At 35.4% G+C, this 15,497-nt stretch overlaps 1 protein-coding gene across 2 annotated transcripts in view; it reads right to left on the bottom strand.

Moving 5' to 3' along the window:
- Positions 1-282: 282 nt before the first annotated feature.
- The window catches only part of MYOZ2 (myozenin 2), a 43,991-nt gene continuing 28,776 nt past the window's right edge, over positions 283-15,497 (bottom strand). For both annotated transcript variants that reach the window (XM_072810123.1, XM_072810125.1), the window contains 2 exons: positions 14,535-14,718; positions 283-735 (listed from right to left, as the gene is read on the bottom strand). In XM_072810123.1, coding sequence (XP_072666224.1) covers positions 501-735; positions 14,535-14,718 — 419 coding nt within the window. In that variant the 3' untranslated portion in view covers positions 283-500. The remainder of the gene's footprint in view (positions 736-14,534; positions 14,719-15,497) is intronic.

Raw genomic sequence — 15,497 nt, 5'->3', positions numbered from 1 at the left:
TTGTCACCAGAAAGGAACTCTTTCCAACTCTTTTCTCCATCAATAATGTTTGTACATTGTCTTCCATAGCTTTTACCCCTTAAAGAGAACTCCAAATGAGTCTAAATATCTTGCACTGCACTTTAATTCTAGATTCCATTATTCAAGAATTGTTCATATTAAAGGAAAAGAAGATGCAACCTTTTGTTGTCAGTTACTCTTCTAGACTTTCTTAGTGAAGAGACTGGATTATTTAGACTAGGTGAAAACAAAATTATGAATAAAGACAAGTTGAGTTGAAAGTTTTTAAAACAAGATTTCAAATTGTTTATTAGTATATGATCTGAGATAGAATTTATTTATTTTTTGAGATAGAATTTAAATGCCATAAAAGGAGAATTGCTAAATTGCTACAAAATTATTGCTACTAATGAAGAGTGTAAATGACTGTGCCGGTAAATAGAATAATAAAACAGCAACATTTATGTTTAGAGGTTTTTGTGGCACATACAACTTTCTTTTCATAGGTCTTCTGTTTCTGGTACAGTGGTATCCTCTGTAGGCTCAGTTGTTATAACTATAGGAATATTCTCAGATATCCATCCCTTTGGAGTCCTATTAAAGGACCGTCTGCCAGAAAGAGGATTGGTAAAAGCCATAAATCGGGGATCTGTTAAAAGTAGTAGCTCAAAATCTGGAACCTTGAATTTAACCATTTTTGATGCTTTTTCAAAACCTCCAAATGGAGTGGCAACTCTGTGGGAAGTGAAAAGAAAAAGAATATATTAATTAATTTTCAAATTCATTTGCTAGAAAATAGAAAACAATTTAATTCATGATTTTATGGGCATGTTGTTATCTTATGTTCTTAGTACAATTTTCAGTTTTTGATCTCTGAGGCAAGTATTATTTAAGGACCATGCTTTTAAAATAAAACAGATAATTGTTAATACATTGGTATAAAATCCCTTTGTGTGTACTCTTTGTTTGGGACTAAATTAATCTATTCTATATCCTGAGCTCATTGAAAACATTTCTTGCCTTTGTGTCTTTGCTAACAATGTTTCTCTTGCTTAGATATTTCCTCCATGCCTTCTCTCCACCTGTGTATGTGTTATGGCCTTTACATATCAGCTTCCTCTCAATTATCCCAGCCTGCATACTGTTTTTAGCCAAATTCCTGTAGCATGCACTGTTTTGTATCAGTCATTTGGGTTCTTATGATATGGTACTTTGTCTTATTAGCTTTTTGAATTTTTCATAATCTGATTTGGTTCAAGTTTGTTTTTTTGTGATATGGTTTGGTATAATGTATGAATTATAAACTCTTTGAAGGCAAGAAGTGTGTCTTTTGCATCTTTCTATCTCCACCTCAAAAACCTCACAGTTCAGGACACCTGGGTGATTCAGTAGTTGAGCATCTGCCTTTGGACCAGGTCATGATCCCAGAGTCCTAGGATTGAGTCCTGTATCAGGCTCCCTGCAAGGAATCTGCTTCTCTCTCTATGTTTCTGCCTCTCTCTGTGTCTCTCATGAAAAAATAAATAAAATAGTCTTAAAAAAAAAAACCAAAAACCTCACAACTCACAATTCTATTTTTCTTTTGAATAAAGTCCAACTTCTTATCTTGGCATTCAAGGCCCCACATAGCATTCTAGCTTTCTTTGAGTTAGCCATTTGTTTATTTATTTAGTGCCAGGCATTTCTAAATGTTAGGGATGTAACAGTGAACAATAGAGTCAAAGTTTGAGCTCTTATATTCCTTTTTTTTTTTTTTTTTTTTAAGAGAGAGAAAGCATACATGCATGGGGTCGGGGGTTGGGGGCAGAAGGAGAGGGAGAATCTTAAGCAGACTCTACGCTCAGTCTCACAACTTTGAGATGATGACCTGAGCTGAAATCAAGAGTCAGATGCCTAGCCAACTGAGCCACCCAGGCACCCCAAGCTCTTATATTCTAATGAAGAAGATAGGTGACAAAAAACAAAACAAAACAAAACAAAAAAACCCAACATATAAATAAAACATCCAATAGTAATGAGAGCTATGCAGAAAATTAAAGTGGTATAATTTACTAGGGGTTACCAGGAATGACTAGAGAGGGAAAACTTCTCTGAAGCAGTGACATTTTAAAAAATTATTTATTTGACAGAAGAACAAGCAGGGGGAGCAACAGAGGGAGAAGGAGAGCACAAGCTTAGCAGGGAGCCCAACGTGTGGCTTGATCCCAGGACCCTGGGATCATGACTTGAGCCAAAGACAGATGTTTAACTGACTGAGCCACCCAGGCACCCCAAGAGGTGACATTTAAACTGTCATTTGAAGGCAAGAAGTTAGCCTTGGGCGGTACAGCTGAAGCACATCACTATTTCAGGCATGAGGAGTAGTTAATGCAAAGAGTACGAGGCAGAAATAATGTTGATATGTTCAGGAAAAGAAAGAAGGCCTGTGTTGGTAGACAAGTAGATGAAGGTTGGTAGAGGGAAGAGAAGACAGAGAGATGGCTTGTACAGGACTCTGTCCAAATGAGGAACATGAATTTCATTCTAAGTGTGAAGCGAAACACTGTAAAATGTTAAGCAGGAAAGTAGTGTAATCTGATTAAATTTTTGTAAGGGTTACTCTCCTTGTTGTTGGCTCTGTGATAAGAGAACAAGAATGGAAGGAGAGAAGATACTGGTAGCAGTTCAACTGATAAATCATTGTGGCCTGAATTTTTAGGTGTTTTCCATGAAGACGGAAAGAAGTGGGTGGTTTCAGGATGTGTTTTAGAGTCCACAGGATTTTCTGATAAAATGGATAAAAATTGCGGAGGAAATCTAGAAATCAAGGATTAGTTGTACCTTTAGAGTTTTAGCAACTGGCTGGTGGAAGACAGAGAGGAACAGGTTTGGTGCGTGGGTGGAAAGGTCACTTATGTCTGTTTACCCTGTTCTCTTTTTATGCCCGCTTTGTTCCAGCCAAATTGAATCCACTGCTTACTCTTCCCCTGTATGCTCTCCTACCTTTAGATATACTCTTTTTTTCTCTGGTGGAGCACTCTGACACTTACTACTACATTTCTAAGTATCCTTTAGGTTATAACTTACAGTTCTAATTTGCAATTCCAAATCACCTTCAAATTCTTTAAGTTCCACATATGTTATTTAAATCATGTATTTCTTTCTTCTTGAAGCTTTCCGCGATCTCCCACAGCCAGAAGTAGCTGTTTCTCCTCTAAATTTCCATGGATTCTGTTTTTACCTCCCCTGAAACCCCATTTCCTGTCTTCCATTATATACATCGGTGTATCTGCCGTTTTGTTTTGGGTTTTTTTTGTTTTGTTTTGTTTTGTTTTTTGTTTTTGTTTTTGTTTTTGTTTTTGCCAAACTGTCCCTCTGGAGGACTGGAATTCTTTCTGATCTTTGTTAACTCATTACGGTATACTTGTGTCATGCTTTGTACCTAGAAGATCTCCATACACATTTGGACAATGGAACTGGGGAGACTACATGGATTGCCCAGTATTGTGGAGATTATTTTAAAGCCTGGAAGAGATCTGATTTTCTTTGTAGCTCAGTCACTCTCTTCTCTTTCTTGAATATCTTAACTTCTATGTGACAATAGTGAGACCATGGAGTCTGGTTAGGTAAGGAGACAGTGGTTGATGGACTTTGAAAAATGGGATGGCTTTGACATGTGAGGTGTATTATTGAAGAAAAGAAGAAATGAATGATAAAGAGGCATTGTGATAGAGAGCGGGGTGCTTGACATTGAGATTTTGAAGGCAACATGGGAATTGGTAATGACAAAGCCAAGAATGGCTGAGGGGAGACTGAGAAAGTAACCCTTAAAATGAGACAAAGACTTGAAAGGGTGGAGAGTTCAGTAAATCATATGTGGATAATGAAGCCACCAAGAAGGATGACAGGAATAGTATAAAGGAGGAAGACAGCCAGACACTAAAATCCTCAGTGAGGAGAATGTCCACAGAGTGGGTAGAGGATTTCAACTATGACTGAGCAGATGGTACATGGTGTCACATGGTTAGAATCTCTGTCTTGTTTCCCATAATTTTCTTGTCTTCTACTAATTTGCTCCTCTCTGAAGAACAGTATGTTTTATTTTCTATTGCATCTGTTTTCATGATGACTGACCTGATGATATTTCCCCCAAACTGCTGTGGAAGATATGGATAATAACAGGTCACTGATTGATGCAGTAACCTCCATCCAAGGTAGTACTTAGCAATTGTATTATGTAGAATTTCACATCCAGGGCCTAAAACCATTATTCTGGAGGTAAAAGAGATCAGTTTAGAAAAGAACTTGAAGAACTTAAATTATTATTCAAGTTCTTTATGATCATTAAATTTCAGAAGGCATAGTAATAATTAAATCTAATATTTATTGATATGCCAGACCCTTTTTTTATGTGCTTCTCAAACTTTATTGGTAGAGAAGTCACACTGTGGTCTTGCTAAAAAGCAGACACTGATTCAGTCAGTCTAGTGTGTGTCCTGAGATTCTACGTTTCTAACCAGTTCCCAGGTAATGCCAGTGCTACTGGTCTGTGGGTCATATTTGAATACAAAGGTTTTACACATTTTTTTAATTAAAAACATATAACCATATAAATCGGTTCTATTTATATCCCTATTCTATAGATGAAATGGAGACACAACTAAATTAAATGATTTGTCCAGTCATGCATCTATTAAGTTGTTTAACCAGGATTTAAACCCGGTCAGCCAGATTCATGGGACGCCTGTTTTTCTAGTCACTGCTCTATACCACACCTCCATGAGATAATTCTTGGGGAATATTGGGCCTTCTGAGATCACTTTCTAAGTAGAATAGTGTATTTAGGAATGTCAACCTACTTGGCTGTGTCTAAGTGATGTTAAACAGGTTGTTGTCCCATTCATGATGCAACTAGCTGATGCAATGTCCCACATTTCGTCATTTGATTTAGTTAATTGAAGAGTCTTTATGACTTAGAGTTGATTTAGTACATAAGTAAAACTTCTTATTCTTGGGTGTCCAAGATGTCCAAAACAATATTTTATCATTTTAGAAGATGGCCATCATGTATCAAGTCTGTTCATTTGTTGATTCAGTCATTTATTTACACAACAAATTACTTATGGCTTATTATATCTAAACACCCTTTTAGGGAATTCAAAGTGGGAAATATTGCAGTAAATCTTACAGACAAGAGTGAAACGTGAGGAAAAAAATAACACATCATTGAATAAAATAGTTGCTCCAAGAAATAGTGTCCCGCATGCAGAGAAGCTTAGGGTAAAAAGCACCTTAGTCTGCCTGGTTGGCCAGTAACCTCTTCCTTAGCTTGGAGCTACCTAATTTGCAGGCCCCAAATGAAAACTTGGGGCTCCTTGTTAAAAAATTGTCAAGAATTTCAAGGCAAAGACCGCAAAGCATTGAAAACCAAGCAAAGCTCTTCAAAGCATGGGCACCCCATGCAATTGCACACACCTCACACCCACTCGTTGGAGTTCAAGAATATATGGTTATCCATTGGATACAAAAGGCTAGAGTTCAACATTTCTGAAGATAGGCTGAATTTGGCCAATTAACCTTGTATTTAGTAATTTCAAACATGAATTTTACTCATTTATTTATTTTTCCTAAATTAACTCAAAGAAGAAATGCTCTTCTGCCACTGAAATGTAATATTTGAGTTTGACATTTAATGCATGACTTTTTATCCAGCTTGGTTTTGTTTTTCCCAATTTGTAGGTCATTTTCATTTCTTGTAAATGAAAACATTCCCTTCCATTTCATCACCTATTTCCTACCTCCTACCACTGATCCAGTGAAGATTATTGCTTGAAAAGCAGATTTTCTTTTCTTTGGCACCATAGAGATTATATCTTACTTGTTTGAATGTTTATTGGCCTCACCACACAAAATAAAGTCCATTAACAGAGATATTAAACATTCAAAGTGAGAGATTATTTGAAAGATTCTTAAGATATCTAAAAACCAGTCAAGTTTTACTCAAATTTAGTGAAGCAAAAATTTCCACTAAAAGATTTGGAATGTTCTATTGAAAGATAACTGTGCATCTCTCTAATTCCTATAACATAAACACTTTAAACAAAGATCTGACTTAAAATGATTTTTTACACTTGTCATCTATGTAGTGAGTAAGAAGTGTGTTTCACTCAGATTCACAGTTAATAGATGCCTTCTTGATTATTTTGATTGATCAGTAATGGGATTACATTTGTTAAAACTAATAGTGCTAGACCTATAATATGCCCATAATAGGGCAGCCCCAGTGGCACAGTGGTTTAGGCCTGCAGCCTGGGTCGTGATCCTGGAGACCCTGCATCGAGTCCCACATCTGGCTCCTTGCATGGAGCCCGCTTCTCCCTGTGTCTCTGCCTCTCTCTCTGTCTCTCTCTCTGTCTCTCTTTCTATGTGCCTCTATGAATAAATAAATAAAATCTTAAAAAATAATATGCCCATAATAACTTCTGATTATTCTATAAGGTAAAGAATTATGTAAAATGGTTATATATAAATAAAAATAATTTTTTCTACTAAGTAGATATTGTACATAATACATTTAAAGGTATTTATGTAATCATAGATATATACAGATGAGGAAACTAATAGGAGAGGTTCAGTGACATGCTTAAAGTCATGTAGCTTTTTGAAGCAGAACTGGAAAACTTGCTCCTAGTTTACTTTTCTTCACATGTTATAAGGGCTGAACATAGTATTGTTTGACAAAGCACAATATTTAATATAAACTCAAAATGAGTACGAGAACACAAAGTTATAGTAAACCATGGGCCATTTAAAAAATATGTGATTAGGGATCCCTGGGTAGCGCAGCGGTTTAGCGCCTGCCTTTGGCTCAGGGCACGATCCTGGAGACCCGGGATCGAATCCCACATCGGGCTCCCGGTGCATGGAGCCTGCTTCTCCCTCTGCCTATGTTTCTGCCTCTCTCTCTCTCTCTCTCTCTGTGACTATCGTAAATAAATTTAAAAAAAAAAAAAATTAAAAAATATGTGATTAGATCTGGGGGCCAATTCTTATCCAGTCATTATTATTGCTGACTGCAGTTAGACTATATCTTACCCTTATATGCCTTATTAACAATATCCAATAATCATGTGTAATAATATGGTGCTACCAAATAATATTATTTTATTCTTTATAAAGGAATTTGGGAATATTGGAAACTACTTAATTTCCCTCTCTCTCTATTACTGTCATTTATTTTTGCAAAAGTGAAAAAAAAAGATATATTAGAAGTAAGTCTCAATATAATAATACTAAATTATATTTGAAACAGAAGGGTAATTATATTTCCTATTCCATTTTATTTTTATTTTTTTTATTTTTAAAGATTTTGTTTATTTATTCACAGAGACACACAGAGAGAGAGAGAGGCAGAAACACAGGCAGAGACACAGGCAGAGAGAGAAGCAGGCTCCAGACAGGAAGCCTGACGTGGAACTCGATCCCGGGTCTCCAGGATCGCACCCCAGGCCGCAGGTGGTGCTAAACCGCTGCGCCACTAGGGCTGCCCTCCATTTTATTTTTAAAACATGTAATACTTGTGTAGAAAAACTAAATTTCTGGTCAAATCATTTTCCCATAATCTCGAGTAGTTTGATAAATAAAGTCCTGTTAAATAACATACAACAAAAAAGATATTAACCCAGTTTGTACCTGGAAATATTATTTTAATCTCTTAAATTACTGGAATGTGTTCTAGACTAATTCAAAGAATGGCTTGTATCACATCTAGCTTATAATCACCCAGATATCTACTGAGATTATTTTACCAATGTGATTTTTAAATTTAACTGAAGTGTAAGATACATTATAAAAGTATTACAGGGATCCTGGGTGGCGCAGCGGTTTGGCGCCTGCCTTTGGCCCAGGGCGCGATCCTGGAGACCCGGGATCGAATCCCACATCGGGCTCCCGGTGCATGGAGCCTGCTTCTCCCTCTGCCTGTGTCTCTGCCTCTCTCTCTCTCTCTGTGACTATCATAAATAAATAAAAATTTTAAAAAATTCTATAAAAAAATAAAAAATAAAAGTATTACAAATCATAAGGTAAAACTTGATGAATATTATTTATTTTCTAATTATTTGTTATTAGTATATTAAAATATCATTAATTTTTATGTTGGCCTTGTGCTCTGTGATTGTGCTAAATTTACTTACTAATTCTAATTACTAACTTGCTGCTTTTGAATTTCATATGGACATAATCCAGCCGTTTGTGAATGAGGATAGTTCTATTTTTCCTTTCCTATACTTACACCTTTTGCTTATTATTGTTTCATTATCTAGCATGGGTCAGAAAACTTTTTTGTCTGAAAATGTGTAAGAATATTTAATTTTGACTTTTACCTGTAAAAAATATTTTCACTGGATATAGAATTATAGGCTGGCAGTTATTTATTTAATTTTTAAAGGTGTTATTCCATTGTCTTCTATAAATTCTAGTTGTCTTATTTTTACCCTTTTAAAATGGTTGTCTTTTATTCCTTGGCTTTAAGATTTTCTCATTCTCTTTGGTTCAGCAGATTTCCAGTCATGTGCCTTTGTATGGCCTACTTTACGTTATCCTTCTTGGGCTGTGTAGGACTTCTTGAACCTAAAGTTTGATATCTTTTGTCACTTTTGAAAAATTCTTAGTCATTAACTCCTCAGATATAGCTTCTGGCTAATTTTCTCTCTTATTCCCTCATAAGACTCTAATCAAACATGTATATTGGCATTTTTTACATTTTTAAGTTCCTGTTCCAGATGCATCTTCCTCCATTTTACTGCATTTTGAATCCTTTTTTTCTTTCTGCTTCAATTGATCATTTTCTGTATCAGTTTATAAATCCTCTCTTCAGCTATGTTTAATCTGCTATGAAATCTATTTATTTAATTTTTAAAGACATTTTAATCATTAAATATAACAAAAGTACAGAAAACCTGATCAAAATGGACAACAGCTTATTATAAAGTGAACAACTTTGTGGGCAGCCTGAGTGGCTCAGCAGCTTCAGCCCAGGGTGTGATCCTGGAGACCCGGGATTGAGTCCCGTGTTGGGTTCCCAGCATGGAGCCTGCTTTGCTTCTCCCTCTGCCTGTGTCTCTGCCTCTCTCTGTCTCTCTCTCATGAATAAATAAAATATTTTAAAAACAAAACAAAACAAAAACTCTTGTAACTACTACACATGTCAAGTGTTACTCCAGAAGCCCTAAACATGTCCGTGCTCAATCCCAGCCCTCTCCTGACCCTAGTAGTTAATATTTTGACTTTTATGGTAATACCAATTTGTAAAATATTTAAAAACCTTTCCTTATATGGTAATAATTCTATATCTCTAAATACTTTGGTTTACTTTTGCTTGTCTTTTTAAATTGTCTTTTAAAACATTTTTACACTATGGAGTTTCCTTTAATCTCTTCCTCCCATTTATTTATTGAAAATCCTGGAGTATTTGTCCTATAGAGTTTCCCACAGACTGAATTTTACTGATTGCATTCCCTTGGTGTTTTTAACATGTTTCTCTGTTCTTTATGTTTCTTGTAAATTTCATATGGATCCAACCACATAATCCTTTGACTTCTTAATTTCAGTTGTTACATGAATATTCCATTTTATTGTGCTTTACTTTATTGAGTTTGGCAGATGTTGCATTTTTTTACAAATTGAAGTTTTGTGGCAACCTTGTGTCAAGAAAGTGTATTGGCACCATTTTTCCAAAAGAATTTGTTCACTTCGGGGGATCCCTGGGTGGCTCAGTGGTTGGGCACCTGTCTTTGGCCCAGAGCGTGATCCTAGAGTCCTGGGATCGAGTCCCGCATTGGGCTCCCTGCATGGAGCCTGCTTCTCCCTCTGCCTGTGTTTCTGCCTCTCTCTGTGTGTGTCTCTCATGAATAAATAAAATCTTTTAAAAAAATTTTTGTTCATTTCATGTTTCTGTGTCACATTTTCATGATTCTCACAGTATTTCAAACTTTTCATAATTATTAAACATGGTATTGTGATCTATGATCAGTGATTATGACTTGTTGAAAGCTTAGAGTTAGCATTTTTTATCAATAAAGTATATTTTAATTAAGGTAGTACATGTTGTTTTAGACATAATGCTTAATATTCTATGGTATAGTGTAAATATAACTTTTATATGCACTAGGAAACAAAAAAATTCATCTGACTCACTTTATTATGATATTCATTTAATTACAGTGGTCTAGAACAGAACCCATGATATCTCCTAGTTATATCTGTATATTTTTCACTTATGTACAATTTCCATTTGATTATCTTAAAAATATTTTTATTAAATAAATTAAAATTTAAAATATTTTACTTATTTATTAGAGAGAGCATGAGAGGGAAGGAGCAGAGAGAGAGGGAGAAGCAGGATCTCCGCTGAGCAAGGAGCTTCACACGGGGCTTAATACCACTCCCCTGAGATCATGACTTGAGCTGAAGGCAGATGCTTAACTGACCGAGACACCCAAGTGCCCCTCCATTTGATTCTTTCTTAAAACATATTTCCAATCTGCTAAAATTCTTCATCTTGTTATCTATTTTCTTGAACCTATTTATCATAATTATTTTAGAGTAGCCAACATTCCAATAATTTGATCTTTTATATGTCTGTTTCTTTTGTTTATTTTTTTTTCTCTTTGTTTTTAGTCATTTGGTCTTGTCTTATAGTATGCTTGGTAATTTTTAATTGACTGATGAGCATTATGTATAAAATACTCTAGAAATAATTTGAGTCTCTGAATGGTGTTCTCTTCCTTCCTGAAAGGATTTACTTTTGTCTGTGGCAGGCAGTTTGCCATAAAAGAGGTGATTTTTATCCGGCCTAGGATTGTGTTGATTAGGACTGGCATTTATTTTCATGAAAGCTGGTCTATTACTTGTTCACCTTTATTCCAATGGTATAGCCTGTAGGAATCCCAACTAAAAGCTTAGAATATCTGGGTCTTTCCTCCTAGCAGACCATATATTCCTGTCTTTGGCCTTCTCTGATTCAAGACCGTTGAAAAGTTCACTCACTTTCTCTGCTTCTTATTAGTTGTTGCCAATAAATCAGCAAATGCCTTAATAGAGAAAAGTGACACCAAGTGTTGGGTTTACATCTCTAAATTTCGCTCATGTCTAGGTGGCCCTTAAGTCCTTATTTCCTTGATGGCTTTTCAAACACTTATAATAACTAGCTTTTCTAGTTATGTTTTGAATTTGTTCTGATATAAAATGGTCTTCCATAGCTAGAAATGGATTTCCATTTCCTAGCTACGTAACTTTTTATAGACTATTTATTTAGCAAGCATTCAAAGCAAAAATATGGTTATACTGTACTGTTTGTTGAGTAGGCTTTTAGAGCAATGTATAAGCAACAAATAAGGCCTCAAATTTTGTGTAGCAAGGAACATATACTTTAAGGGCAAAAAGACTCTTAAAGCTACCTGTTTGGGATTGCCTATGTATCATCATATTTTGTTTCATCTACTATTTACCAATGATAAAGAATCTAAGAATCTTGCAGCATTATTTACAATAGCCAAGATACGGAAGCAGCCCAGTGTCCCTCAATAGATGAATGCATAAAGAAGATGTGGTATATATATTCCATTCGAATATACACAACAGAGTATTAGTCAGCCATAAGAAAAAAAGGATAAGATCTTGTCATTTGTGACAATATAGATGGACCTAAAGTGAATTTCACTTATATTTTGCTTATGCTAAGTAAGATAAGTCAGAGAAAAATACCATGATTTCACTTATATGTGGAATCTAAAAAAACAAAATCAATGAACAAACAAAAAGCAGAATCAGACCTACAAATACTGAGACAAACTGATGATTGTCAGAGAGTAGGGGAATTGGGAGCATGGGCAAAGTAGGTGAAGAAGAGTAGGAGATACAGGCTTCTAGTTATAGAATGAATGTTATGTGAATAAAGGTACAGCACAGGGAATATAGTCAATGGTATTATAATAGCATTACATGGTGACATGGTAGCTATACTTGTGATGAGCATAGCATAATGTAGAGTGGTTGAAGTACTATGTTGTACACCTGAAACTCATGTAACATCATGCGGTAACCATACTCAAATTTTCTTTTTTTTTTTTTTCTTTTTATTTATGATAGTCACACACAGAGAGAGAGAGAGACAGAGAGAGAGGCAGAGACACAGGCAGAGGGAGGAGCAGGCTCCATGCACTGGGAGCCCGATGTGGGATTCGATCCTGGGTCTCCAGGATCGCGGCCTGGGCCAAAGACAGGCGCTAAACCACTGTGCCACCCAGGGATCCCTCAAATTTTCTTTAAAAGTTGAGCATTACTTATGTACTGTCTCATAAAATCAGTGACTATGACTAAATAAACATTGACATATTTGTGTGAAATGACATTCGAATGCATTAAAATAATAATGAAATGTACATTGACTTATATCAATTTATGTTCATAAAAAAGAACCTAAGAATAAAATGTAATATTAACATTAAGCTCTGATATTGATGTATATATAAAAAGAAATAAAAATTTCTCAAGTAAAGGGGAGGTATTAACAGGTTAACTTTTCTTTTTCTTTCTCTCACTGAAATAGCACTCACTTGGTATTTATACAATCAATAGGCATCTCTTTATAGCCAACCCAAATATATCAATGTGTTTGTAAAACTGGAAGCAAGCTGCTCAGCAGGTATGGGGTAATAAAGCCACAAGATACACAAGAAGTCACACAGCATCTCTAAAGCGTTAATCTCAAAAACAAGCCCCAAGTATTCTGTTATTTTCTATTTTTCCTTAGTGTTTTACTTTTTATAATTTTCTACACTTTCATTTTGGAAAAAAGTTATAACATTGACTAAAATGACCCTCCAACCTCCTTTCCCTGACACTCTTCAATCCCTCCTTAAATTCTATTGTATACCTCATTTATGCAATAGATGTAGTACTAATACTATTAGTATTACTACTAATTCTAATTAGTATTAGTATTCTACTAATTAGTATTCTACTAATTCTATTGTATACCTCATTTATGCAATAGATGTACTAATACTATTAGTATTACTACTAATTCTAATTAGAATTAGTATTACTACTAATTCTAATAGTATTAGGTGTAATCCTAGTAGATCTATTACTAATAATTGGCATAATATTAATACCACTATTATGGTAGTGTGTGAAAACTAACATTCTAATAGTACAATAATTTTAAAAGCACTAAAGAAGATCACTATTTAAATGCAGGCTTTGTGGTATTCTTTTGTAAATCAAAGACTTTCATTTATTAATTTTCAAATGAATAGTGATTAGGCAGACTAAAAATTAGGTCTACTTTTCTGTGGGTTCAAAAGAGCATTATGGAGGTAGTTTTATTTATTTATTTATTTATTTATTTATTTATTTATTTATTTGAGAGAGAGAGGGAGAGAGGAGTGTGAGCGAGGGTGGGAGGGCAGGGACATGGAGGAGGAACAGAGACAAAGAGAGAGAGAGAATCTTAAGCAGACTCCATTCTCAGCAAAAGCCTGACATGGGGCCCGATTTCACAACCCTGAGATCATGACCTGAATTGAAATTGAAAGTTGAATGCTCAGCCGCTTGAGCACCCAGGTGCTTGCATACAAGAGATACTTTACTCTAAAATGAAAATCAAATGATCAAAGAATGGCTTATGAGACCATTAAAAATATATCTGAAATACTCCTGGGAACAATTAAAATTGGATAACAAGGAGAAATAAATATCTATTATGAATACTATCATGGAGATATTATTTGGCAATATTTTTAGTAACATAAATTTTGCTTTGTACATATACTGGAGTCTTGGGCCACAAATCCTTAAATTGCCTTTAATCTGGTTTAAAAAATGTAAGTTGGAACCTAGGCTTACAGAGTAATTCTCATAGTTGTATACATAAATTATTTCTGAAATTCTTGAATAGCACTGTCATTTGAATCAACACACAAAAATTAATATCAGCCTTTGAATGAGAAATTATTACTTATTTTTTTAAACATTAAATAATATGGGAGATTATCTTGATGCTATGACAGTGATAGTTTCTGAATCATTTCCTTCATTTTTGTACTAAAAAATACAAGGCTTGCCATATTAGTAATATTGCAACAATGAGACCTTGCCTAGGCTTGTGTAAGTTATCCTATATTGCTATTTTGAATCTATTCTTAAAAGAAAATTTCTGGGGATCCCTGGGTGGCTCAGCGGTTTAGCTCCTGCCTTTGGCCCATGGCGTGATCCTGGAGACCCAGGATTGAGTCTCACATGGGGCTCCCTGCATGGAGCCTGCTTCTCCCTCTGCCTGTGTCTCTGCCTCTCTCTCTCTCTCTCTCTCTCTCTCTCTCTCTCTCTCTCATTCTCCCTCTGTGTGTGTGTGTGTGTAGTCTCTCATGAATAAATAAATAAAATCTTTAAAAAAAATTTTTTTTTTCTACCAGAGAATTTAGTTCTCCATACCACTATATAGAAGCCTCAGTATTACATGCCAACAGTATCACCCAAGATAATTGGATTACCTGTTAAAGCTCCTGTAATCAGGCAGTTCTGCTTTTCCTTCAGGCATGAAAAATTTAGGGTATAAAGCCTCTAAAAGCTCCGGATCACCGCTAATGGCCTGTTCCCAGGGCGACTGATAGTACTTAGGAACAGCCGTGGTGTTGAACTTTTCAGGAGGAATCTCCTTCAGTGGTCCAGAATATCCTTTAAAAAAATAGAGCAAGAATAAATACAGAATGCCTGGGAGTCACTGAACTCCACCTAACAGTTTACCATGTTTAATTTTTCAAGCAAGAGGGAATCTATGAAGAATGCATCCTTTTTACGGTCTCTCAGAAAACAGTAGTCTGAAACTGTAAGACATTTTTAACCCCTTGCAACTTACGGAATTTTCAAAAGAAACCACTTCTCTCAGTGTTTAATTATACCAAATCATACAGTTATTTCTTCCTTGATTATCTTAGTATGCATTTGTTCCGTGAAGCTACTCACGTAATTTTGAAAATTTGTTTCCCTTACGTTAATTTAGAGAAGGCTTTGGATACCATGGAGAATGAATTAAGTTAAAAATATATATTTGGTGTCTACTGTGGTCTGGATGCTGGGGAGGAAGCAATGAAGACAAAATCTCCCTCTTCTGGGAGCTGATTCATTAGAGATAATACTTAGGTATTATCTATCTTAAACTGCCGAGTGATCTGCAAACCGTTTAAGCTTCAAAATGGTGAAGAGCCTTATTTCCACACTGATCTTCCCTGATGTGCTCATCCTATGTTTACTTTGTTCTTAAAGATTTCTTACCTAACTTTCCTGCTTCTGGTCTCACCTCAACTTCTTGTGGGAGCTGGAAATTTTTTGTAAGTGCCATTTAAAAATCACACAAATTTTGGCATAAACTTTAAACCATTTTCACATGCATCAAGTGACATTCTTCAAGTATTCAAAGGCAGCTGTGTACTCTCTATCTACACCACCATACTGCC

The sequence above is a fragment of the Canis lupus genome, chromosome 33, assembly GCF_048164855.1.
Source record: "Canis lupus baileyi chromosome 33, mCanLup2.hap1, whole genome shotgun sequence".
In the NCBI taxonomy this organism is placed as follows: domain Eukaryota; kingdom Metazoa; phylum Chordata; class Mammalia; order Carnivora; family Canidae; genus Canis; species Canis lupus.
The sequence above is the reverse complement of the archived record's forward strand: the minus strand, read 5'-3'. Positions and strand labels throughout refer to the sequence as shown.